The sequence below is a fragment of the Notolepis coatsorum genome (assembly GCF_963971535.1).
Source record: "Notolepis coatsorum genome assembly, chromosome: 7".
Classification (NCBI taxonomy): Eukaryota; Metazoa; Chordata; class Actinopteri; order Aulopiformes; family Paralepididae; genus Notolepis; species Notolepis coatsorum.
Window position 1 is genome coordinate 1023604 of NC_140171.1, and position 27136 is coordinate 1050739.

General features: G+C 45.3%; 2 protein-coding genes across 2 annotated transcripts; one reads left to right on the forward strand and one right to left on the reverse strand.

Moving 5' to 3' along the window:
• Positions 1–6113: 6113 nt before the first annotated feature.
• LOC311232576 (uncharacterized protein) lies at positions 6114–18003 on the forward strand (the record flags this gene model as incomplete). The annotated part of the gene is made up of 4 exons (XM_084319437.1): positions 6114–6270; positions 10983–12018; positions 16178–16238; positions 16958–18003. The coding sequence occupies 2 exons, from the start codon at positions 6114–6116 to the stop codon at positions 11840–11842; spliced, it is 1017 nt and encodes a 338-aa protein (XP_084175563.1). The 3' UTR covers positions 11843–12018; positions 16178–16238; positions 16958–18003.
• Positions 18004–22081: 4078 nt separating this feature from the next.
• LOC311231509 (tripartite motif-containing protein 16-like) lies at positions 22082–23994 on the reverse strand. Its single transcript, XM_084318117.1, has one exon. It carries the CDS (start codon positions 23859–23861, stop codon positions 22152–22154), a length of 1710 nt encoding a protein of 569 aa, XP_084174243.1. The 5' UTR covers positions 23862–23994; the 3' UTR covers positions 22082–22151.
• Between the last annotated feature and the right edge of the window lie 3142 nt (positions 23995–27136).

Consider the following 27136-nt stretch of genomic DNA (forward strand, 5'->3'; position numbering starts at 1 on the left):
GTTGTGCCCTTCCTGATGGCTTGTCGAACAGAACTTGTAAGTCGCTTTGGATAAAAGCGTTTCAGCTAAATGACTAAATGTAAATGTAAAATAATAATAATAATACACTTTATTTGTATAGAATCTTTCATACCAGATTTGCAGGCCACAGGGCAGTAATGGACACAAATGGACATAAAATAGACATAGACGTCAAATTAGCATAAAATTGATATATAATTAGCATTACATATAGACAATTAGCATTACATAGACGTCAAATGAGCATAAAATTGATATATAATTAGCATTACATATAGACAATTAGCATTACATAGACATAAAATGAGCATAAAATAGATATAGATATAAAAAGAGCATATACAATAGACGTACAATTAGATCAGCTGCTTGATGAGGTGGTTGGCGTCTCTAAAGACTGAACGTTGTTGGTTAAAGGGTCATTATTGTAACAAGGGGCAGGACCTGACCAGCATCTTCCTTATTATTATTATTATGATTATTATTATGATTATTATTATTATTATTATTATTATTATTATTATTATTATTATTATTATTATTATTATTATTATTATTATTATTATTATGCTTATTTACTTCTTCTTTCTTTTCTTTTACAGTCCATTTTTTGTATTTGATCTCTTCGTTGTTATTTTTTTGATTATTTTATATTGTTCTAAATAAACTATTAATTTATTAATTCATTCATTCAATGAAGGACAGGGGGGCTGCCTTCATAAATTACAAATCATTAAACGGATCAGTTATAGGTTGAACGCCAAAGCTTGTCATCCGTTTCGACTGTGTGAAGTGATATAAGACAAATCCAAATCCTAAGACAAGACGTGTTATAAGTGTTAGACATGGACATGTCATCTCTCTGGTTAGCTATACAAAGTTACAACTGGGTTGCCTATTTTTGCCAAATCGTTCCCTAAAGTTTAAACCATAACCCACTTGTCTCTGTGTTTACTTTGAGCTCAGTCGGTCCAAGAAAAAAAAAGAAAAGAAAAAGAAAAGTATGCTCAAGTATCAATACCAGTATATTCTGGAAGTATACTTTGTGTACTTTAGTATACTTTTTATGTATTCAGAAAATATACTAAAATTGGGTTAAATTTAAACCACCTAAGTTGTACTTAGTGTGTTGAAAGTTATAATTAATATCTACTTAAATATATTAAAAAATAATAATAATTTGATCCAGACAGATACCTTTTTTTTTCTCCTCGTTTTTCTATTTTTCTCCCATCCCAATTTCGCCTCGCCAATTCTCCCTTCAATTCTCCCCTCCCCCTGTCTCGAACGTTGCTAGACTATGCCTCCCACTGGCCGGCTGCAGTGAGGATAGAAGCCTTGCATCACGTGTCCCCTCCGGTACACGAGGAGGCAGCTGTTGCATCTTTTCACCTGCACAGCGCGATCTCTCAGTGGCGAGGAGTAACGCGTGGGAGGCTCACGCTGCCCCCGATGCTTCCTGATTCTGCTGAACAGGCGCACCAACCGACCTGTAGGAGTCGCTGTCCACAACGTCCAATCCACACCCACCGGCTTTCCCACCCTCTAACACTGCCAATTGTATTAGTATGAACGACCAGCCAAGCTGGTAGCAACGCCGAGAGCTGGGCTCGATCCCAGCATCTCCTGCGTTAGTGGCGAGCGCCTTGCCCACTGCGCCACTTAGCCACCCAAATATATTTAAATTTGATGTTTTCTTTTTTAATTACGCTTACTAACAAAATAGTACACTTTTAATAAGTTTACTAAAGTACAACGTAAACATCTAATCTCTTTTCTTTCCCTTTTTTGTGTACTGCCTCTGCCATCGGTGTGTGAATGTGTGTGTGAGTGAATGGGTAAAATGTGAGGAACAAATTGTAAAGCGCTTTGGATAAAAGTGCTATATAAATGCACCATTTACCATTTTATTTATTTTGTATTCATACTGGCCAGCAGCGTAACTAAGAGTATAGGTAACTGGAGTCGTAATGATGGAGTCGGTAACTGGTAGGATCGAGGAAGGCTCCTATAACAGGAAGATAACATTCCTTTTGTCTTGTGTTTTGGTTGACAAAGAACAGGAAGTAGAAGATGATTGAGTTGATGAGCATATACTGTCAGGATTGGGGGGGGGGGGGGGGGGGGGGGGTTGTAGGACACACACGCAGACACACACAAAAAGGGGAATCCTAAAGTTACCCAGTAACCACTGGTATCGCTGAGCGATGAGAGAGAGTGGGGGGTTAAACACAAGAATAATATAAATTAAAAAAAAAAGACTGTAGGAAACACAAAACACCAGTGTAAAATAACTGGGTAAAAATCCCCAAATCACCACCACTGCCTAGCAGTTGAAAACAACAAGAAAACCAACAGCACTAGAGACAGAGAAAACCCTAGAAGCATGAGCTTGGGACACTCCTCTACTGTTGAGTGAAAAACATGAAATGGACAACAAGCATCTGAACACAGTCAACCAAACCTACTTAAAGACACTGCACACCTGACACCAATCAGGTGGCAATCAAGCCCACACACCTGCCATGCCGCAGGGCAATTAACTGCAGAGGCCAGTGATTGACAGCTGTCCCTCACAGAAAGACGAAATAGACAGCTGTCCCTCACAGAAAGACGAAATAGACAGCTTGTCCCTCACAGAAAGACGAAATAGACAGCTGTCCCTCACAGAAAGATGAAATTGACAGCTGTCCCTCACAGAAAGACGAAATAGACAGCTGTCCCTCACAGAAAGATTAAATAAAGCCAAAGCACCTTAGAATAAAATAAAACCCACATAAACCGTGATCCATCACATAATACACTAAATAATAATAGAAATACAGTGGAATAGAATATGTAGCAGGGCTGTGCAATTGTGCAGTATTGTGCAAAAAGTATGAACAGTTTTGAGTGTATATAGTCCAGTAAGGGTGTGTTGATGTAACACAGTGGGGGTGTCAGTGGGGGTCCCAAGCCTTGTTGATGCAGAGGGGTAGAAGCTGTTCTTGTTGACGAGGCTCACTGCAGAGGAAGCTGTTCTTGTTGACGAGGCTCACTGCAGAGGAAGCTGTTCTTGTTGACGAGGCTCACTGCAGAGGAAGCTGTTCTTGTTGACGAGGCTCACTGCAGAGGAAGCTGTTCTTGTTGACGAGGCTCACTGCAGAGGAAGCTGTTCTTGTTGACGAGGCTCACTGCAGACGAAGCTGTTCTTGTTGACGAGGCTCACTGCAGAGGAAGCTGTTCTTGTTGACGAGGCTCACTGCAGAGGAAGCTGTTCTTGTTGATGAGGCTCACTGCAGAGGAAGCTGTTCTTGTTGACGAGGCTCACTGCAGAGGAAGCTGTTCTTGTTGACGAGGCTCACTGCAGAGGATTTGAGGTGTTCTTGTTGACGAGGCTCACTGCAGAGGAAGCTGTTCTTGTTGACGAGGCTCACTGCAGAGGAAGCTGTTCTTGTTGACGAGGCTCACTGCAGAGGAAGCTGTTCTTGTTGATGAGGCTCACTGCAGAGGAAGCTGTTCTTGTTGACGAGGCTCACTGCAGAGGAAGCTGTTCTTGTTGACGAGGCTCACTGCAGAGGAAACTGTTCTTGTTGACGAGGCTCACTGCAGAGGAAGCTGTTCTTGTTGACGAGGCTCACTGCAGAGGATTTGAGGTGTTCTTGTTGACGAGGCTCACTGCAGAGGAAGCTGTTCTTGTTGACGAGGCTCACTGCAGAGGAAGCTGTTCTTGTTGACGAGGCTCACTGCAGAGGAAGCTGTTCTTGTTGATGAGGCTCACTGCAGAGGAAGCTGTGTTCTTGTTGACGAGGCTCACTGCAGAGAGGTAGAAGCTGTTCTTGTTGACGAGGCTCACTGCAGAGAGGTAGAAGCTGTTCTTGTTGACGAGGCTCACTGCAGAGGAAGCTGTTCTTGTTGACGAGGCTCACTGCAGAGAGGTAGAAGCTGTTCTTGTTGACGAGGCTCACTGCAGAGGAAGCTGTTCTTGTTGACGAGGCTCACTGCAGAGAGGTAGAAGCTGTTCTTGTTGACGAGGCTCACTGCAGAGGAAGCTGTTCTTGTTGACGAGGCTCACTGCAGAGAGGTAGAAGCTGTTCTTGTTGACGAGGCTCACTGCAGAGAGGTAGAAGCTGTTCTTGTTGACGAGGCTCACTGCAGAGGAAGCTGTTCTTGTTGACGAGGCTCACTGCAGAGGAAGCTGTTCTTGTTGATGAGGCTCACTGCAGAGGAAGCTGTTCTTGTTGACGAGGCTCACTGGAGAGGAAGCTGTTCTTGTTGACGAGGCTCACTGCAGAGGAAGCTGTTCTTGTTGATGAGGCTCACTGCAGAGGAAGCTGTTCTTGCTGATGAGGCTCACTGCAGAGGAAGCTGTACTTGTTGACGAGGCTCACTGCAGAGGAAGCTGTTCTTGTTGATGAGGCTCACTGCAGAGGAAGCTGTTCTTGCTGATGAGGCTCACTGCAGAGGAAGCTGTACTTGTTGACGAGGCTCACTGCAGAGGGGTAGAAGCTGTTCTTGTTGATGAGGCTCACTGCAGAGGAAGCTGTTCTTGTTGACGAGGCTCACTGCAGAGGAAGCTGTTCTTGTTGACGAGGCTCACTGCAGAGGAAGCTGTTCTTGTTGACGAGGCTCACTGCAGAGGAAGCTGTTCTTGTTGATGAGGCTCACTGCAGAGGAAGCTGTTCTTGTTGACGAGGCTCACTGCAGACGAAGCTGTTCTTGTTGACGAGGCTCACTGCAGAGGAAGCTGTTCTTGTTGACGAGGCTCACTGCAGAGGGGTAGAAGCTGTTCTTGTTGACGAGGCTCACTGCAGAGGAAGCTGTTCTTGTTGACGAGGTTCACTGCAGAGGAAGCTGTTCTTGTTGACGAGGCTCACTGCAGAGGAAGCTGTTCTTGTTGATGAGGCTCACTGCAGAGGAAGCTGTTCTTGTTGACGAGGCTCACTGCAGAGGAAGCTGTTCTTGTTGACGAGGCTCACTGCAGAGGGGTAGAAGCTGTTCTTGTTGACGAGGCTCACTGCAGAGGAAGCTGTTCTTGTTGACGAGGTTCACTGCAGAGGAAGCTGTTCTTGTTGACGAGGCTCACTGCAGAGGAAGCTGTTCTTGTTGATGAGGCTCACTGCAGAGGAAGCTGTTCTTGTTGATGAGGCTCACTGCAGAGGGGTAGAAGCTGTTCTTGTTGACGAGGCTCACTGCAGAAGAAGCTGTTCTTGTTGATGAGGCTCACTGCAGAGGAAGCTGTTCTTGTTGACGAGGCTCACTGCAGAGAGGTAGAAGCTGTTCTTGTTGATAAGGCTCACTGCAGAGGAAGCTGTTCTTGTTGACGAGGCTCACTGCAGAGGAAGCTGTTCTTGTTGACGAGGCTCACTGCAGAGGAAGCTGTTCTTGTTGACGAGGCTCACTGCAGAGGAAGCTGTTCTTGTTGATGAGGCTCACTGCAGAGGAAGCTGTTCTTGTTGACGAGGCTCACTGCAGAGGAAGCTGTTCTTGTTGACGAGGCTCACTGCAGAGGAAGCTGTTCTTGTTGACGAGGCTCACTGCAGAGGAAGCTGTTCTTGTTGACGAGGCTCACTGCAGAGGAAGCTGTTCTTGTTGATGAGGCTCACTGCAGAGGAAGCTGTTCTTGTCGACGAGGCTCACTGCAGAGGAAGCTGTTCTTGTTGATGAGACTCACTGCAGAGGGGTAGAAGCTGTTCTTGTGCATGAGGTTTTGGCCCTGATGGACCTCCTGGAAGGTCCCGACAGCATGAAGGAGTACTCTGTGGTTCTCTCTCTCTCTACTATACTAAATAATACTTTATTTAACAGATTGCAGAATGGGTACAATACAGTACGGCTCAATACACACAATTGTTAAGGGGATGCAGACCAGAGAAAGACGTTTGTCTTGTTTACATCAGGGTCCTGTACACTCTCTCTCTCTCTCTCTCTCTCTCTCTCTCTCTCTCTCTCTCTCTCTCTCTCTCTCTCTCTCTCTCTCTCTCTCTCTCTCTCTCTCTCTCTCTCTCTCTCTCTCTCTCTCTCTCTCTCTCTCTCCAGAGAAGGTCCAGACAACATGATGGTGTACTCTGTGGTTCTCTCTCTCTCTCTCCAGAGAAGGTCCAGACAACATGATGACGGCGTGGCTGCTGGCGCTGGCTGCAGTGGCTCTGGTCCCCGGCCTGTCGGAGGGACGGACGGCGTCTGTCTGCGAGCTCAAGACGAAGCTGGGAGACGCCATTGTGCTGAGTCACCGTCTCACGCCGTATCGGAACTACATCTTGGCTAAAGGTGAGGTGTCCTATCTCTCAAACTCCGCCCTCTTTTTATGATCCTCCAATCACACAACAGTTGATTTCCTTCTCGGACAAGGAGTTTGAGATTTCGAACGTCGATTTCATTATGATGAGATCTCCACTGGCTCTATTGTAAAATCCTGGTTCTCACCTACAAAGCCCTTCACTGCCCCCCCCCCCCCCCCTCTCATATCTTACAGACTTCCTCTCCTCCTACCAACCCTCTCTGTCTCTCAGATCCACCTCAGGCTGCCTCCTCTCCTCCTACCAACCCTCTCATCCCTCAGATCCACCTCCTCCCCACCTACCAACCCTCTCATCCCTCAGATCTGCCTCCTCCCCTCCTACCAACCCCCTCATCCCTCAGATCCACCTCCTCTCCTCCTACCAACCCTCTCATCCCCAGATCTACCTCAGCCTGCCTCCTCTCCTCCTACCAACCCTCTCATCCCTCAGATCTGCCTCCTCCCCTCCTACCAACCCTCTCTGTCCCTCAGCCTGCCTCCTCCCCTCCTACCAACCCTCTCATCCCTCAGATCCACCTCCTCCCCTCCTACCAACCCTCTCATCCCTCAGATCTGCCTCCTCCCCTCCTACCAACCCTCTCATCCCTCAGATCTGCCTCCTCCCCTCCTACCAACCCTCTCATCCCTCAGATCTGCCTTCTCCCCTCCTACCAACCCTCTCATCCCCAAATCTACCTCAGCCTGCCTCCTCTCCTCCTACCAACCCTCTCATCCCTCAGATCCACCTCCTCCCCTCCTACCAACCCTCTCATCCCTCAGATCCACCTCCTCTCCTCCTACCAACCCTCTCATCCCTCAGATCCACCTCCTCCCCTCCTACCAACCCTCTCATCCCTCAGATCCACCTCCTCTCCTCCTACCAACCCTCTCATCCCTCAGATCCACCTCCTCTCCTCCTACCAACCCTCTCATCCCTCAGATCCACCTCCTCCCCTCCTACCAACCCTCTCATCCCTCAGATCCACCTCCTCTCCTCCTACCAACCCTCTCATCCCTCAGATCCACCTCCTCCCCTCCTACCAACCCTCTCATCCCTCAGATCCACCTCCTCCCCTCCTACCAACCCTCTCATCCCTCAGATCTGCCTCCTCTCCTCCTACCAACCCTCTCATCCCCAGATCTACCTCAGCCTGCCTCCTCTCCTCCTACCAACCCTCTCTGTCCCTCAGATCTGCCTCCTCTCCTCCTACCAACCCTCTCTGTCCCTCAGATCTGCCTCCTCCCCTCCTACCATATGAATTCGTATGAATGTGTATACATGTGAATGAATGTTGGTGGTGGTCGGAGGGGCCGTAGGCGTTGATTATTCGCCACGCTTCCGTGAGTCTGCCTCAGGGCAGCTCTGGCTGCAATTGTAGCTTACCACCACCGGTATGACTGTGTATGAACGAATAATGGACTCTGTGAAGCGCTCTGGGTGTCATGAAGAGCGCTATATAAATCCAAGTCATTATTATTATTACCAACCCTCTCTGTCCCTCAGCCTGCCTCCTCCCCTCCTACCAACCCTCTCATCCCTCAGATCCACCTCCTCCCCTCCTACCAACCCTCTCTGTCCCTCAGATCTATACCACAGCCTTCCTTTTCTCCACCAACCTTTGCAGTTTAGCTCCACTAACCACTAACCTAGCTGTTGGCCAAGAACACCTCTCCCAGAGTTTAAGCGAGCCTCTTGACATGTGGGCCCTCTTGAGGATGATTTGCCCACCGGCGCGACGCGCCACTTTGGCGACCTCTAGCGGCTCGCGTGTGCATATATTTTTAATACAATATATATATCTAATTAAAGCCTGTCGATTGGCGTTTCAGGCGACAAAATCCGTTCAGCAGTTGGTTCTCGAGTTACATGCCGATATGTGAGGCGTGCGCCAAAGTATTTAGCAGGCTTTTAATTTTTTCGAATACCACTCCCGACTCCCGAGGCTCTACCTCCGTAAATCCTTTGGCGATCTCGAAGATTATTGGAAAGGGTTGTAACCAATGAGTGTGGCTTTCCAATGATACCCCACGTGGGGATAAGCGAATCAGGGATCTAGGTGAAAAGTCACGAGCTAAAACAGGAAGTAAAAGATTCGACGAATGCATTGGAGTCTATGAGAAAATGGAAACATGCACACCTTTCTTTTTCACTTTTGACCAAAATCGCTCTATATCACTCATTTCTGAATGGATTTTTATACAATCTGGACATGTACTACACAAGACCTCAGGCTATGGACCCAGGGTGTTTTTTCAGCCATACCAATTTTTTGGGAAATATACTTTTGGATATTGCAACTACTACAGAAACACGTGAGTACACAAGTGATTGAATTTGATTGATTGAAAACTTTATTAACAGATTGCAGAATGGGTACAATACAGTACAGCTCAATACACACAATTGTTAAGGGGATGCAGACCAGAGAAAGACTTTCGTCTTGTTTACATCAGGGTCCCCCATTTTCAATTCATCAGGACATATATGACATACATGACATACAGATAGTCAGTACTGCTACATCTATACATTTATGACATACCAGATTTGCAAATACAGTACTGTTTGTGATACAGAAGGAGTCAGGAAAAGGGAGTATATACATTTGACGTAGAAACTGTACATTGGAGGAGGTTGGGTGGGGGGGGTTGGGTACATTGGGATATTGACAACCATACTGGGTAATTTACATTGGAGGTGGTTGGGGGGGGGGGGGCACACTGTATAAACAAGTAAAACTGTACATTGAGGGGGGGGGGGGAGGAGACACTGTACAAACAAACAAAATTGTACATTGAGTTCAAGTTCAACTCAAGTTCAGACCTATGGTACTCTATTTCATTAGCACTAAGAGTGACATTTTTTATCAGAAACTTCAGAATGTTATCTTTCAAAAGAGACCAGGCTCATGCACGTGCTATAAGTATAACGTGCTTAAAGTCGGGTTTTGGTCGTTTGATCTTTTCCCTTTGATCCCCTGTTCTACACAGTCCCCCGGAGCCTCCTGGCATAACGTTGGAATTGCAATGACGATCTAAATCCGCCAGGTGGCAGTATCGCCTACGTTATGAACATCATGGGCCAGCTATTAGTGTGTTAGTACCAGGCCAGCCCCACCACAGCCCCAAAACAACTAGGTACTCTCTTTTGCGAGTAGCAGTGAGAATCGCGTTCGAGAATCGCGATCGCGATCATAGCATAATATAGAATATACAATAGCTCCGCAAAGATCGTGAAATATCACGAAAACGGTCACGAAAAGCTGGCCCAGAGACAGCAGGGATGGGGGCACACGCTGGCGCCGAATGAGTTAAGAGGCTAGGCTAGTGGTCCGTATCCGCTGCTACCCAATTTTTTGGGAAATATACTTTTGGATATTGCAACTACTACAGAAACACGTGAGTACACAAGTTCAAGTTCAACTCAAGTTCAGACCTATGGTACTCTATTTCATTAGCACTAAGAGTGACATTTTTTATCAGAAACTTCAGAATGTTATCTTTCAAAAGAGACCAGGCTCATGCACGTGCTATAAGTATAACGTGCTTAAAGTCGGGTTTTGGACGTTTGATCTTTTCCCTTTGATCCCCCGTTCTACACAGTCCCCCGGAGCCTCCTGGCATAACGTTGGAATTGCAATGACGATCTAAATCCGCCAGGTGGCAGTATCGCCTACGTTATGAACATCATGGGCCAGCTATTAGTGTGTTAGTACCAGGCCAGCCCCACCACAGCCCCAAAACAACTAGGTACTCTCTTTTGTGAGTAGCAGTGAGAATCGCGTTCGAGAATCGCGATCGCGATCATAGCATAATATAGAATATACAATAGCTCCGCAAAGATCGTGAAATATCACGAAAACGGTCACGAAAAGCTGGCCCAGAGACAGCAGGGATGGGGGCACACGCTGGCGCCGAATGAGTTAAGAGGCTAGGCTAGTGGTCCGTATCCGCTGCTACCCAATTTTTTGGGAAATATACTTTTGGATATTGCAACTACTACAGAAACACGTGAGTACACAAGTTCAAGTTCAACTCAAGTTCAGACCTATGGTACTCTATTTCATTAGCACTAAGAGTGACATTTTTTATCAGAAACTTCAGAATGTTATCTTTCAAAAGAGACCAGGCTCATGCACGTGCTATAAGTATAACGTGCTTAAAGTCGGGTTTTGGTCGTTTGATCTTTTCCCTTTGATCCCCGTTCTACACAGTCCCCCGGAGCCTCCTGGCATAACGTTGGAATTGCAATGTGACGATCTAAATCCGCCAGGTGGCAGTATCGCCTACCTTATGAACATCATGGGCCAGCTATTAGTGTGTTAGTACCAGCCCCACCACAGCCCCAAAACAACTAGGTACTCTCTTTTGCGAGTAGCAGTGAGAAGGACACGTTCGAGAATCGCGATCGCGATCATAGCATAATATAGAATATACAATAGCTCCGCAAAGATCGTGAAATATCGCGAAAACGGTCACGAAAAGCTGGCCCAGAGACAGCAGGGATGGGGGCACACGCTGGCGCCGAATGAGTTAAGAGGCTAGGCTAGTGGTCCGTATCCGCTGCTACCCAGTTCTGTTTTTTTTTTAACATTGCAAAGTATCATGTCTTCATTACTCTGTGTTCTCGGCAGTGATCTGTGGAGTGGAGCGGAGGAGCGGCTTCGACACCAACAAGGTGACCATCTATGGCTATCGTGAGCCTCTTCTGATAAAGCCACCAGCGACCACAACACCAGCCCCAACGACCACCACGACCACAACACCAGCCCCAACGACCACCACGACCACAACCAGAGCCCCAGTGACCACAACCAGAGCCCCAGTGACCACCACGACCACAACGAGAGCCCCAGTGACCACCACGAGAGCCCCAACGACCACAACACCAGCCCCAACGACCACAACACCAGCCCCAACGACCTCAACACCAGCCCCAACGACCACAACGCCAGCCCCAACGACCACAACACCAGCCCCAACGACCACAATGACCACAACACCAGCCCCAACGACCACAACACCAGCCCCAACGACCACAACACCAGCCCCAACGACCACAACACCAGCCCCAACGACCTCAACACCAGCCCCAACGACCACAACGCCAGCCCCAACGACCACAACACAAGCCCCAACGACCGCAACACCAGCCCCAGTGACCACAACAACCACAACACCAGCCCCAACGACCACAACACCAGCCCCAACGACCACAACACCAGCCCCAACGACCACAACGACCACAACACCAACCCCAACGACCACAACACCAGCCCCAACGACCACAACGACCACAACACCAGCCCCAACGACCACAACACCAGCCCCAACGACCACAACAACCACAACACCAGCCCCAACGACCTCAACACCAGCCCCAACGACCACAACACCAGCCGAGGTGACCACAACACCAGCCCCAACGACCACAACGACCACAACGACCACAACACCAACCCCAACGACCACAACACCAGCCCCAACGACCACAACACCAGCCGAGGTGACCACAACACCAGCCCCAACGACCACAACAGTGGAAGAAGAGGAGGATCCTGATGACAGGAGGAGGAAGAAGAGAGGCCTGAGAACCCGTCGGCACTGGAGCCCGTGGCACTGGAGACCGCGGAGGCGTTGGTCCCTCGGCTTCTATGGCCTGTTCCAGCTGAGCGACAGCTACCACTGTGACTCCGGCTATCGGAGGACGAGGAACGTCTGCGGGAAGCCGTGCAGCGGTGAGTCTCCGTGTGTGTAGCGCTCTCTTCCCAACGACACAGGTCGGTTCTTTATAAGCGGGCGTTTATTATCTCGGGCTCATCATCACAACTCCTCGTCCCTCGCACGCCGTGAGAACTATATTTATTGAATGAACACAGTACAAATGCAACGGTTACTATTAGGGATGCTCGATATTGGCTTTTTTACCGATACCGATATACCGATATTGTCCAACTCTTAATTTCCGATACCGATATCAACCGATACCGATATATGCAGGGTTTCCCCCCCCCAAATGGAATAATTTCAGGTAATTAACATTACATATCTCTTGTTGTGGAATTAACACAACATTATGCATACTTTTGACAATAAATAAAATCAGAATTTGTTCTTACTTGCTTGCCTGGGTAAATAAAGGTTATAGAAATGTAAATATTATTATTATAATATTTTTTTGAAAACCGATACCGATATTTTCCGATATCACATTTTAATGCCGATATCGGCCGATAATATCGGACATCCCTAGTTACAATACAATGGCACTTAGCTCGTGCATCAAACCAAATGCATTTACTCAAAAGAAATAAAATACCTCGTTGGCCGCTTGTCAAGAAAAGAGGTGAATGAATGAATGAATGAAAACTTTATTTAACAGATTGCAGAATGGGTACAATACAGTACGGCTCAATACATACAATTGTTAAGGGGATGCAGACCTGAGAAAGACGTTTGTCTTGTTTCCATCAGGGTCCCCCATTTTCAATTCATATAGACATATATGACATACATGACATACAGATAGTCAGTACTGCTACATCTATACATTTATGACATACCAGATTTGCAAATACAGTACTGTTTGTGATACAGAAGGAGTCAAGAAAAGGGAGTATATACATTTGACGTAGAAACTGTACATTGGAGGTTGGGTGGGGGGGGTTGGGTACATTGGGATATTGACAACCATACTGGGTAATTTACATTGGAGGTGGTTGGGGGGGGGGGGGGGGCGGGGGGCACACTGTATAAACAAGTAACACTGTACATTGAGGGGGGGGGGGGAGGAGACACTGTACAAACAAACACAATTGTACATTGAACTATTGACAAAACCATACTAGGTAAATGACTGTACATTGGAGGGGGTTGGAATGATTGGGTTAGGATATTTACAGGGGCCAGTGTTGAATTGCAGTCTCCCGTAGGTGTCCCTTGAGAGAGGTTTTGAAAGTGGGTAGTGATCCACATTCCTTTACAGCTTTGGGTAGGGCGTTCCACATTGATGTGGCATAATTGCGAAACGTGTTTAGTCCCTTATTTGAGCCGAATCTGGGTTTGACATGATTTGTGGAGCTCCCTCTGGTGTTGTGATCGTGGTATTCACTGACCTTTGGGAAGTATTTTGACATGTACATGGGTACCTTGGTCGTGTAGTGTATCTTGTAGACCAGGCCCATTGCAAGTTGTTGTACTCTGTCGTCTACTCTAAGCCATCCTAGGTTGTCGAAGTGGGCAGGGGTGAGGTGGGTTCTAGGAGTAAGGTCAAGCAGTAGTCTGACCAGTTTGTTTTGAGATGTTTGTAATTTTGTTTTTAGCGCCTTTGAGGTGCTTTGGTACCATGAGGTGCAAGCATAGTCGTAGTACCCCTGAATGAGTGCTCCTGCCAGAGTCTTCAGGGTGTTCTTGTTTACCAGAGAGGAGATCCGGTACAAGAATCGAGTTCGTTGGTTGACTTTTTTTATTACATTGGATGCCATTTTGTCACAGGAGAGATTAGCCTCTAGGATGGACCCCAGGTAGGTAATTTCATCTTTCCTTGTGACAATATTGTCACCCACTGTAACCGAGAAGCCGTCGGTCTTGCTGAGTTTGTTATTTGAACCGAAGAGAATGGACTCTGTTTTGCCCATGTGTAATGATAGTTTGTTATCAGCGAGCCATATGCAGATTCTGCCTAGTTCCGAGCTGAGGGTTTTTTCAACCTGTAACTTGTTCTTGTCAGAGACCAGCAGGGCTGAGTCGTCCGCAAACAGGAACAAGTTGCAGTCACAAGCTGACGACATGTCATTTGCATAAATTAGGAACAGTAGCGGTCCTAGTATGCTTCCTTGTGGAACACCACAGCTCACTGTGAGGGGGGGGGATAGGGTACCGTTTACCTCCACCATCTGTTCCCTCCCCTCAAGGTAGGATTGCATCCAGCTCACTGATAGACTATCAAAACCAATTGCTTTTAGCTTGTCAATCAGAATGGAGTGATTGACCGTGTCAAAGGCCTTTTGTAGGTCCAGCATGACCATGCCGCAGTATTTGCCTGCGTCCACCTCTTGTTTGATGTGGTCATTCAAATAGAGAAGGCATGTGTCAGTGGAGTGGGATGTTCTGAAGCCAGATTGGAATTCGTAGATTAGATTTTTTTCCGCTAGGTACTTTTCGACCTGTTCGTAGACTATTTTTTCCATGAGGTTCCTGAGTCCTTGTCCAATGGAATACGTTTGACGGTCTGCTGCAACTCCAGACGTCTATAAAATGTCGCTTTAAAAACGTGTCGAGCAGCGTGTACACTTGCTCAACTGTCGTCCGTCAGAGCGCGCCCGCTCTCTCTTTCCGCGGTTAAATGTGACGGTTAAAGGTGACATACTCTCGTGAGACTTTGTGCCTTATCACGTTTAACTGTTGACCAATGAATTTAGCTTTTTTACATCAAATTGTTTATGCATCACATTATTTATCTAATTATTACTTTATACATGAAAATAAGAAATCAATCATTAATCAATTCATTATGAATATAGAATATTTACGCAACAGCACTTACACTGTGGAAGAGACCCCTCTCTCTCTCCTCCGTCCCATTCAGTGGTTCTTATGTGGGGCCTGGGTCGGTCACACGGGTCGGACCCTTTAGCTCAGCTATAGGTTGGCGCCGCGCCTGTGGATCCTACGGTCCCCGAGTTCAAATCGACTCGGTTACACTATTACAGCGCTTCGTTCGCTAGAGGTTAGTTAGTCGCTAGAAGCCTGATGAGAGAGAGGATCATGTAACTGAGTGGATTTGAACCTGGGATCCACAGGATCCACAGGATCCACAGGCAGCCGCACTAACCAGCCGATCTAAAGGGTCCAATCTGTTAGCATGCGCTGGTTGACAGCGACCGACTCGTTAGTAATAATAATAATAATAATACACTTTATTTGTATCGCACCTTTCATACAGAAACTGCAGCTCAAAGTGCTTCACAACAGAAAAAAGACAGGCATAAAATGAGCACATAAAGTCACCGTTTTTCACATCCCAACAGGCCACCTTATTTATGGTTTGATTCAGTTTAAAAAAAAAAAGACAATAATAAAAAGAGTAAGTCAAATGCAATGTGCAATAGTACAGTGCAATAAAATAGTAGAATAGAATAGACATAAAATGAATAAAATAAAATCTTTTTTTACAGTGCAATAAAATAGTTCTGGATTACTGTTCAACAGTTCAAAGTCGTCTTTACCTTCTCCGTTTGGTTTCCACAGTTTAAAACTTGACAGTCTTCCCTCCTGTTTGATACCCACTTTGACCCTTCGAACCTCCCACCCAGGGCAAACCTCCCTCTCAGGGCGCAGTTCCCTCTCTCAGGGTGCAGTTCTAGGCCTGGGTCCTACACAGTTTTAAAGCCTGACAGTCTCTTGATTGATACCCACACAGTTTAATACCTGTAATAAAAAGTAACAGACAGAGTCAAATAATACAGTGCAATAAAATGTGGGGTGGGGGGGGGGGAACTGTACATTGGAGGAGGTTGGGTAGGTGGGGTGGGGGGGGTGTTGGGTAGGTGGGGGGGGGTAACTGTACATTGGAGGTGGTTGGGTGGGTGGGGTGGGGGGGGGAACTGTACATTGGAGGTTGGGTAGGTAGGATGGGGGGGTGTTGGGTAGGTGGGGTGGGGTGGGGGACTGTACATTGGAGGAGGTTGGGTAGGTGGGGTGGGGTGGGGTTGGGGGGAACTGTACATTGGAGGGGGTTGGGTTTGGACATTTACAGGGGCCAGTTTCGAATTGCAGTCTCCCGTAGGTGCTCTTTGAGAGCGGTTTTGAAGGTGGTATAGTGAATGTACCAGATGACGACGTGTATACCTGATCTGAGATCTGTCTGACTGCTTGTTCTTCTCCCTCTCTCTCCAGCCTTCATGGATGACGATATTAGTGACGATATCGATTGCTTTGTGAAGACTCATGGCTGGTGGTAAGTAACTATAGTGTCCATAATAGAACCATTACATTACTGTAATAATTATATATAATAATGAATGATTATATCAATGTTAGATACCAATAGATATAGAGACCAATTTACTCTCTGTGCATTCAGTAGAAACCTATCAGTCTGCAAGCTAGCCTAGCTTAGCACAAATCAATGGAAGCGGATACGGACCACTAGCCTAGCGTTCTCCTATACTCTGCCCCCTCCACCTGGAACAGAGCTCAGTCCCCCTAGCGAGCTTTAAATTGATGTTGGGTGTCTTGGAGAGAGCTTCTATGCTCTGCTCTTGTTTTTAAGGCTGAATCTTTTCTCCGCCCCCTCTTTGGCTCTTTATGTTTTGTGTTGTTGTTGTAATTTATTGTCTGTTGACTGGTGAGTGCACTGTTGCTGTTCACATGTGTAACTGGTGTATGGGCTGCTGTCTGAACAGGTCGCACTCGTAAATGAGACCTCGGTCTCGATGTGATTTTACCCGTTTAAATAAAGGCTAAATAAAAATAAATAAATCTTAATATGCCTCTTTGTTTACTTATCTTGTTTGATTATCACTAATACAATATTAATAAAAAAAAATCATGAAATTGGCAGATAAACATACAAAGAAAATATATATAATGTAATGGTATATGTTCCTCGTATCTGTGCACATTGGACAGATCTTACAAACTAGTAATTACAGTGTGTCTTGTTTTTCCACACAGGAAACTAGTATGCAGCTGGTGTAAGATTCGGCTGCACTACTTCGCCCAGTGTGAGTGAGCAGCTGTCAGTCAAGAGGAGCAAAGCTGCCGGCTAGCACCTGTTAGCACCAGTTAGCACCTGCTACCACCTGTTAGCACCAGCTAGCACCTGTTAGCACCTGCTAGCACCTGTTAGCACCAGCTAGCACCTGTTAGCACCAGCTAGCACCAGCTAGCACCCGTTAGCACCGGCTAGCACCTGTTAGCACCAGCTAGCACCTGTTAGCACCTGTTAGCACCAGTTAGCACCTGTTAGCACCTGCTAGCATCTGTTAGCACCTGTTAGCACCTGCTAGCACCTGTTAGCACCAATGTAGCACCTGTTAGCACCAATTTAGCACCTGTTAGCACCAGCTAGCACCTGCTAGCACCTGTTAGCACCAGCTAGCACCTGTTAGCACAAGCTTGCACCTGTTAGCACCTGCTAGCACCAACTAGCACCTGTTAGCACCTGCTAGCATCTGTTAGCACCAGCTAGCACCTGTTAGCACCAATGTAGTCACCTGTTAGCACCAATTTAGCACCTGTTAGCACCAGCTAGCACCTGTTAGCACTTGCTAGCACCTGTTAGCACAAGCTTGCACCTGTTAGCACCTGCTAGCACCTGTTAGCACCAACTAGCACCTGTTAGCACCAGCTAGCACCCGTTAACACCGGCTAGCACCTGTTAGCACCCGTTAGCATCTATCTATCTATCTATCTATCTATCTATCTAGTTACTTCAACAAATTACACCATAACTGTGCTCATGTTCCCAGCCTACTCTTTCCAACCACATCATCAAGACATCCCTGTTATGATATGATATAATATAATATGATATGATATATAATATGACATAATGATGTAGGACAGTAGGTCATAGTCCAACTGGTCCTGACCGTATGCACCTATACTAAACGTGTCACTCTCTCAGCCACCAGAGACTGGTAGAACAAAACAAAACATAGAAATGTACAGTATGTTGTTGGAAGTTACAAATGTTTCTTAAAAATAAAGAAAATCTATATAAATGTTTTTTTGTATACATTTATTTTGTGTTTCATACGTTATAATTAACATTTTGTATTTTGAGGATAGGAATTAGGAAATACATCTTGCATAACAGAAATATCACTCTCAACCTAGGATATTTTAGAAATCTCAAAACACAATATTAGGGTGTGTGTGTGTGTGTGTGTGTGTGTGTGCGCGTGTGGGTGTGCTGTGTGTGTGTGGACGGGAGGATAACACAATACTTTCACAAAGCTTTTAGAAAAGGTGCAAAATAAAAGTATTGCTTTCACCCCGCAAAAAACTATTGCCCATGTCCTCACGTGGAAGGCACCTGATTGGATAAATGACATGCTGGTGCTCTAGTCTAGTGCGACACCTAGTGGCTGAATGTTACCTATAGCACCTTATAACAGGGTGGGCTGTACATATTTATATTATTGATATTGTAGATAGAGTATACTTATGTTTACTATGAGTATACTATGTTCATTCGACAGTGGCTCGGGACTCGGAGGTAAAGCAGTCGTCTGGCAATCCGGAGATTCCTGGTTCGATTCCCGCTCCTCCCGGGCAGCGTGTCGATGTGTCCTTGAGCAAGACACTTAACCCCTAATTGCTCCTGATGAGCAGGTTGGCACCTTGCATGGTTGCCTCCGCCGTCGGTGTGTGAATGTGTAAAATGTGAGTAACAAATTGTAAAGCGCTTTGGATAAAAAGCGCAATATAAAAAAGCAGCCATTTACCATTCACTCACTCCAGAGTAGATTTCAAGGGCAAGCAGCCGTGTGTTTACTTGGTTTTATTGTATTTTCATTCTAATGATGCTAGCTTGTTTGGATCTAACCTGTGCATCTATTGTGCTTCATTGTCTTTGCTGTTGCTGATTTGATGGTGATGATAATAAAGGTTTATTATTATTATTATTATATTATCTTATCAAACGTATAGTCAAGAACAAAAACTAAAGATAACAGATTGTGTTTTTATAGCAATATATAAAGGTCATAGTACAAAAGATGTTTGCATTTATGCCCATATTGTGACATTTCATTCTGATAGGATGAAAGGATATTCTCCCCTATTCACCTGCAGTGTCGACTCCTGCCACCAGGAGGAGGTACTTTCCCTAGAAGCGCCATATCAAACTCTTTTTATTTTACCTTTATTTACCAGGGTAGGTTCTCTGAGCACAAATGTTCTTTTTCAGGAACGCCCTGCTTCACATTCACACAGTTCCATTCACACCTGGGAGCCGCCCAGTACAACCAGAGTCTGACACCTGGGAGCTGCCCAGTACAACAACAGTCTGACACCTGGGAGCTGCCCAGTACAACCACAGTCTGCCACCGGTGGCCACTGAGCAACTCCACTGGAGCAGTTGGGGGTTAAGTGCCTTGCTCAAGGGCACTTCAGTGGTTGGTATTGAGGGTATGGCCCTGGGAGAGAGTTATTCATTCACTTCCCCAGCCCAGATTTGTCCTGCCGGTCCGGGGGATCGAACCGGCGACCTTCCGGTCACAAACCCGCTTCTCTAACCTTTAGGCCACCGCTGCCAAAACTATATTGCTCAGCTCTTGGGTTCTTAAACAATTGTAATAGTAACAATGGCAACATTTTAGAAAGTATTTGCCGCTGATGGAGATGATCTAGATATCTAGAATTAAACCAGAATTGGTTTGGAACTCTAACCTGTTTCACTATTGAATTTCAATGGTAATAATGTTAGATTTTGACTGAATTCTTCGTGTAGCACATGGAAATAGTGACTTGAAGTAAATTCCTTTGCGTTTTGTTCAAAGTTCTATATTGAGGTTCAGTCTGTGAAACGGCAAGTTTCAAGCAAATATCCACACGGGTCCTTCTGGGTTTAGACGTCCACCAGGGGCGGAGCTAGGGGGTGGCTACTTGGGCTCAAGCCCCGAATGTTTTCTGAAAAGCCCCGAATCTATTTAATAAAAAAAAAAAAAAAAAAAAAAAAAAAAAAAAAAAATTACAATTCATCATTGTTACATGAAAATATGTTTGCACCAGATTTAGCAGAAGCTAATTTCCATCTGTGGTCTATCCAGCTGCTAACTGTATTTGAGTGAGTTAAGTCTTGGTGTCATGGTAGACTAATTAAGCTTTAAATCACAATCAACAAGTTGACAAAAACTTAATTCTTCCACCTTAGAAACATAGCTAAAGTACGGCCATTTATAAATCAAAAGGACGCTGAAAACCAGATCCATGCCTTTATCTCAAGCCAACTACATTATGGTTAACTGAGTTTTATAGTGAAAAGAGCAGCTTTATTGGTCAAGATTGAAGGCTCTATATTGCAGGAAATTGCACGTACAGGTTAATTAAATTCAAAAAAAATCTGGAGTGCCTGACCCCCTCCAAACCACCCCTTGTCTGCCAAAAAAAAAAAAAAAAAAGGGGGGCACCTATCTGGGCTAAGCCTCGGATCTCCTATAATCCTAAATCCGCCCCTGACGTCCACGTTTATTTAGTACGAACAAAAGAAAAGACAAAATGCACAATATTCAACGAATGGTTTGATTGATTGATTGAAAACTTTATTAACAGATTGCAGAATGGGTACAGTACAGTACAGCTCAATACATACAATTGTTAAGGGGATGCAGACCAGAGAAAGACTTTCATCATTCTTCCTAAGCCAGCTCCTATCTACAGTGTAAAAAAAAGAAAACTGTAAACCAAAAAAACTGTAAATGTCTGGCAGCAACAGTTGCAAAATACAAATACTGTAAATACAAATTACAGTCAAATCAAATACATTTACAACCTTAATTTAATGGTTAATATTTTGATAAATGGTAATTTACTGTATTTCTATGGCATTTACACTTAAAGTAGAAAAACAAAAGTAATCTGTAAAATAATAGTGAATTGCCAGTGATTAAAAAAAAATTTACAGTCTAGGTCTGTCTCCCTGAAAGTCTGCCACCACAAGAACAACTCTCTCTCTCTCTCTCTCCTTGAGCTCTTTTGATAACGCAGATGGGTCTGTTCTGAAACAAAATAGTTGCATTTACGACTGAAACATGCCCCACACGTCCTGGCTGTGGGTTCAACCGAAGGCCTTGAAGATAGAAGAGTGTCCCGTATGAAGTGTCCCGGCTGCGTCTAGTTTTTTACCAACCCCATTTCCAGTTCCGCGTTCTGCGATCTGATTGGCCACTGACGTTTCTGGTCGTGTGACATGTGCGGCCAATCGTGTGACGCCTGTTTCTATCACCGGTTAAGCTTAGGCAACTCTTTCGAAGTTGGTTAAGGTTAGAGTTTGTATTAGAGCAGGGCGATAGAAGAACACCAGCCCTGATTCTAAACTCTAACCTTAACCAACTTCGAAAGAGTCGCCTAAGCTTAACCAGTGATAAACTAGGCGTTAGGTAGGTTCGCAGGCTGTTCGAGGCGGAAATGGGCAAAGACAGAGGCGTCACGCGATTGGGCGCACATGTCACATGACCAGAAACGTCAGTGGCCAATCAGATCGCGAACTGGAAATGGGTTGGTAAAAAACTAGACGCGTCCCGGCTGCCCAGAGATAAGAGGTGAGGGAGAAGGTTATAGGCTGAATCCACCTCCCCATGGAGGTCCGGCCCCCACGTTGTTACCAACCCCCCCCTGGAACAGAGAGAGGAGGGACAGACCCAAATACCACAGTAATGACCAAAATGACCAAAGGTGATCAAATACAAATAAAATGGTTGCATATTGTTGTCCAACCTACCCAGAGTATGAAAATAAAGATTTTTTACTTCCCCACATGCAAAGGAACAGAGGTATTGAAGATTGGAATCAAATATGTGAATATGCAAATATCCAATCAAACAAAACCCCGGTAGGCTAGAGACTAGAAGCACAGCAAAACATAGTGTATATGTGTGTGTGTGTCCCTCAGAACAACAGTGTGTGTGTGTGTGTGTGTGTGTGTCCCTCAGAACAACAGTGTGTGTGTGTGTGTGTGTGTGTGTGTGTGTGTGTGTGTGTGTGTGTGTGTGTGTGTGTCTCAGAACAACATAGTGTGTGTGTGTGTGTCCCTCAGAACAACATAGTGTGTGTGTGCGTGTGTCCCTCAGAACAACGATAGAGTGACTGAGTGAATGTAACTCCTAATTACCTCATCTTTCACAACTCAGCATCTTCAAGATCAATTTAAATCCAAAACCCTGGGTCGAGGAGCTGTGAATGTCCCCGATCTCTCACAGAACTCAGCCTCCCCAGAGTTATATACATAAAGTCCAGGATAGAGAGGCTGAGTGAACGTGGTGTTGACTCTGTGCAGGAGGGTCATGGTGTCAGAGACGCTGTAGAAGGACAGAGTACCTGCCCTGTGATCCAGGTACACTCCTATTCTGGAGGACCGGGGGCCCGGTACTGTTATTCTCTTGTTATTGTGGCTGAAGCTGTAATTACTTGGTCTGCAAAAGAAAGCCCAGGATTTGGAATTGCATCCAAATACACAGTTCTCCCCGGTGCCTGTTCTACCAATGTCTTTGTAGGAGGCTGCTACAGAAACCCCTACACTCCACTCCACCTCCCAGTAACAGCGTCCAGTCAGACCTTCTCTACCCAGAACCTGAGGCCATTCAATGAATCTTTCTGGGTGATCAGGATATGACTGCTCTTGCTGCATCCGTGTTGCTTTTCTGTTCCCCTCAGACAAAGACAGCTGTGTGTATGTTGTGTTTGGGTCCAGTGTGATCGGAGAGGAATGTTGTAAGAAGTCAGCTCTGGTCTTGGGCTCTGGTGGTGGCAGTAAATCATTAACTGCATTCACTGTTGTTGAGATTCTGGGCCACTGCTCTTTCAGAACGTCCTGTAGTTTGTCTCTCAGCTCAGACATGACCTCAGTCACACCTGCAAAGTACAGGAGAGGAAGGACACTGATGCTGGGTGAGTCTGTAGACTCACTGGGACCGGAGAGGGAGGGGTAACTCTGTAGAAAGTGGATGTGGTCCTCTGTGTGTGAGAGCTGCTCCAGCTCAGTGGCTCTCCTCCTCAGGTCCGCTATCTCCTGCTCCAGTCTCTTCTGCAGTTCTTTAGTCTGAGTCAATGTGGTCCTCTGTTGGGCTCTGATGACATTCTTCTGCTCAGAGCGCCTCGTCTCCAAGGAGCGTATCAGCTCAGTAAAGATTCTCCCACTGTCCCCCACTGCTTTATCAGCAGAGCGATTGAGAGAATTAACAGCCTGTTGGGCCTCTTTGAGTCGCTTCTCTCTCTCCTGGACTCTCTGGTGGATTTTCTGCTGACTCATGCCAAGCTCTTTCTGTCTCTCTGTCCTTTCTGCTGCAGCTGAGACTGTATCGTGGCCTTTATGTTCATCCATGGAACACAAATAACAGATGCACTGCTGATCAGTACGACAGAACATCTTCATAGCTTCATCATGACGAGAGCAGGTGTTCTCCTGAAGCCGTGTGGAGGCTTTGCCCAGCTTGTGTTTCTTTAACGGAGCTACAGTATAATGAGGCTGGAGGTGAGTTTCACAGTAAGAAGCCAGACATACCAGGCAGGACTTGAGGGCTTTCTGCTTTCTCCCAGTGCAGAAATCACAGACCACATCTCCAGGTCCAGCATAACAGTGATCAGGAGGAGCAGCTTGGAGTCCTGTCTTCATTAGTTGTTCTATCACTTCAGCCAGCATGTTGCTTTTCTTCAGAACAGGCCTCGGAGTAAAAGTCTCCCTGCACTGGGGACATTTGTAGATCTCAGTCTGATCATCTCGATCCCAGCAGTCTGTAATACAGCCCATACAGTAGCTGTGTCCACAGGGAATAGTTACCGGATCCTTCAGTACATCCAGACAGATAGAACAGCAGCACTGGTCCCGGTACAGATCAACTCCTTGCTGCGCCATTTTAACAACGACTCTCTTAAGTTTTGTTTTCTCAGGAAGAGTGAACTCTGATCGTGTGGGTGGGAGGTACTTCCTGGTTGTAGAGTGAACTCTGATCGTGTGGGTGGGAGGTACTTCCTGGTTATAGCTGTCTTCTTCTTCTTCTTCTGGGAGCAAAGCCGTATAGCATTTCTGGGGGGTGGCAGAGAGACAGCATTAATCAGTTTTTCTGTTGTCTGTTCCCATAACCTAGGATACGTTACGAAAAATATGAATGCATAGGCTAACGTTACATACTGTAACATTCACGGTATGTATTAATATTTTTCTTGTGCTTCTATGGTCATAAATACACACCCTAATGTTATCTTACGTTAAGACATTCACATATACATGCACAAAGTGAATATGGAAATGCATGAATATCATACCTCAAGCTGTTATTACTTTGCATTTCTTAGCATTTACATTTCATACTGTAACCATCTATGTATTATAAGAGCTCCAATACAACCATGACTAACTTAAACGCTACATCTAATCTAAATTTATATATCAATCATGCCAGAAACTACTCAATTAAGCCAAGAAAGAAGTTTGGTCAACAGTACAAAATATACAAGGCAACCAATTGCATTCCACACTTTCATTTCACGTGTTCTTTTTCTTGTTGTCTTCATATCAATCTTGTGACAGATACGACAAAACCCCTAATCACATCTTTGTTTACCTTTATTGTCATTATTTGTTATTAATTAATGTCATCTTTTGACGTCATGTCAAACTATGTATTTATTGTAAGTATGACCAGAGCTCTTTTCACTTTTCTGGTCAGACGCTTTTGTGTGTCTGATTGTAAACAGTGCATACTCTTTCTATGGCAATAGAAACAGATAATAAACTATGTTCTATTTTTGATACAATTTTGAATTTCTACAGTTTCACTGTTGGGCTCATTTAAAATATTCCACAACAGGTTCAATGTGTTTACTGTAATATGCACATGACTACAACCATAATTGTGCATCGCCCTAAGCTCCAAGAGGAGGAAGGGTCCCGCTGTGAGAACCACCAAAATGGGGACCCTGATGTAAACAAGACAAAAGTCTTTCTCTGGTCTGCATCCCCTTAACAATTGTGTGTATTGAGCCGTACTGAATTTGTACGCATTCTGCAATCTGTTAATAAAGTTTTCAATCAATCAATCACCACAAAACCTCCAGCACATGTTCATGCAGTGGCCAATGACCACATATTGTGCCCAAATGAACTTTGGTATGAATAACGTGAAGTTATAATGTATATAATATTTCAATGACTAGCCTACACACCCTCGCTGTAACACTGCCAATGCCATGTCATCATTTCAGATATTGAGGGACAAATTAAGGGCAGAATGGGTACAGTACAATACAGTACGGCTCAATACACACAATTGTTAAGGGGATGCAGACAAGACTTTCGTCTTGTTTACATCAGGGTCCCCCATTTTCAATTCATCAAGACATACATGACACACAGATAGACAATAGTCAATACTGCTACATCTATACATTTATGACATACCAGATTTACAAATACAGTACTGTTTGTGATACAAAAAGAGTCTAAAAAACAGAGTATATACATTTGACGAACGTATGGTAACGTTAGCTAACTGCATTTAGAATCTAACAAGCTATTATTAACTTACGATAAACAAACTAAAGCTGGCTACATAAAATACCACTATTGACTAAATCCATGAGTGGTCTGCTAATGCGTTAAAATGTAAAAAAAAAATGCAGTAAGTAAGTAAAGTAAACTTACCAGCGGCAGCGAGTGCCCCTCGTAAACAATGAAAAGTAATGGCGTGGCGTTCAAGGCGCGTTATTTTTTAACCTAGCTGCATTTTGCGGATACGCTCTCTGATTGGCCACTGACTGACGCTCTCTGATTGGCCACTGACATGTTTGCCCAATCGCGTGACGAGCTGTGTCTTTGCCCATTTCCGGGTCTAACAGCAGCAAACTACCTAACGCCTAGTTTATCACTTAGGCGACTCTTTCGAAGTTGGTTAAGGTTAGAGTTTGGAATCAGGGCTGGTGGTCTATCGCCCTGCTCGAAGACAAACTCTAACCTTAACCAACTTCGAAAGAGCGCCTAAGCTTAACCAGTGTAGAAACAGGCGTCGGCCAATCAGAGAGTAGACGACAGAGTACAGCAACTTGCAATGGGCCTGGTCTACAAGATACACTACGCGACCAAGGTACCCATGTACATGTCAAAATACTTCCCAAAGGTCAGTGAATACCACGATCACAACACCAGAGGGAGCTCCACAAATCATGTAAAACCCAGATTCGGCTCAAACAAGGGACTAAACACGTTTCGCAATTATGCCACATCAATGTGGAACGCCCTGCCTAAAGCTGTAAAGGAATGTGAATCACTACCCACCTTCAAAAACACTCTCAAAAAACACCTACGTGAGACTGCAATTCGAAACTGGCCCCTACAAATGTCCTAACCTAGTTGTACAGTAAATGACCAAGTAAGGCTTTGTCAATATTCCAATGTACAGTGTAAAATGTGTGTGTGTCCCCTTCCCAACCCCCCCCCCCCCCCCCCCCCCACCTCCAATGTACAGCCCTCACCCAACCCCACCCCACCCAACCAACCTCCTCCAATGTACAGTTTCTATGCCAAATGTATATACACTCCTTTTCTGGACACTTTTGTATCACAAACAGTACTGTATTTGCAAATCTGATATGTCATAAATGTATAGATGTAGCAGTACGGTCTATCTGTATGTCATGTATGTCATATATGTTATGATGAATTGAAAATGGGGGACCCTGATGTAAACAAGACGAAAGTCTTTCTCTGGTCTGCATCCCCTTAACAATTGTATGTATTGAGCTGTACTGTACTGTACCCATTCTGCAATCTGTTAATAAACTTTTCAATCAATTCAATCAATCAAGAGAGCGTCTCCGCAGAACTGTCAACACTGAGGTGTCTGTATGTGTATATGTGTGTGTGGATATGGTGCGTCTGTCTATGTCTGGGTCTCTTAACACTTTGAGCGCCACGCCTGGTTTTCCGTTTTACCGGCTGAATGCCACCATCGGCGCCAATGTTAACGTTAATATCGCCTAATCTATGTTTTAAATTATGGCTATGTGTCTAATCTGCCCATCGCATTATCAAAGACTATTTTCCAGTCAGTGCTGTCAAGGCAGATTGTTTTTTTATCGCGTCGTTTCCGTTTCAGAGCAGTTAGAAAAGCCCCCGTTTTGATATAAAAAACA

Coding starts and splice junctions, on each gene's coding strand:
- LOC311231509 (XM_084318117.1), bottom strand. CDS start 23,861: ATGGCGCAGCAAGGAGTTGATCTGTACCGGGACCAGTGCTGCTGTTCT.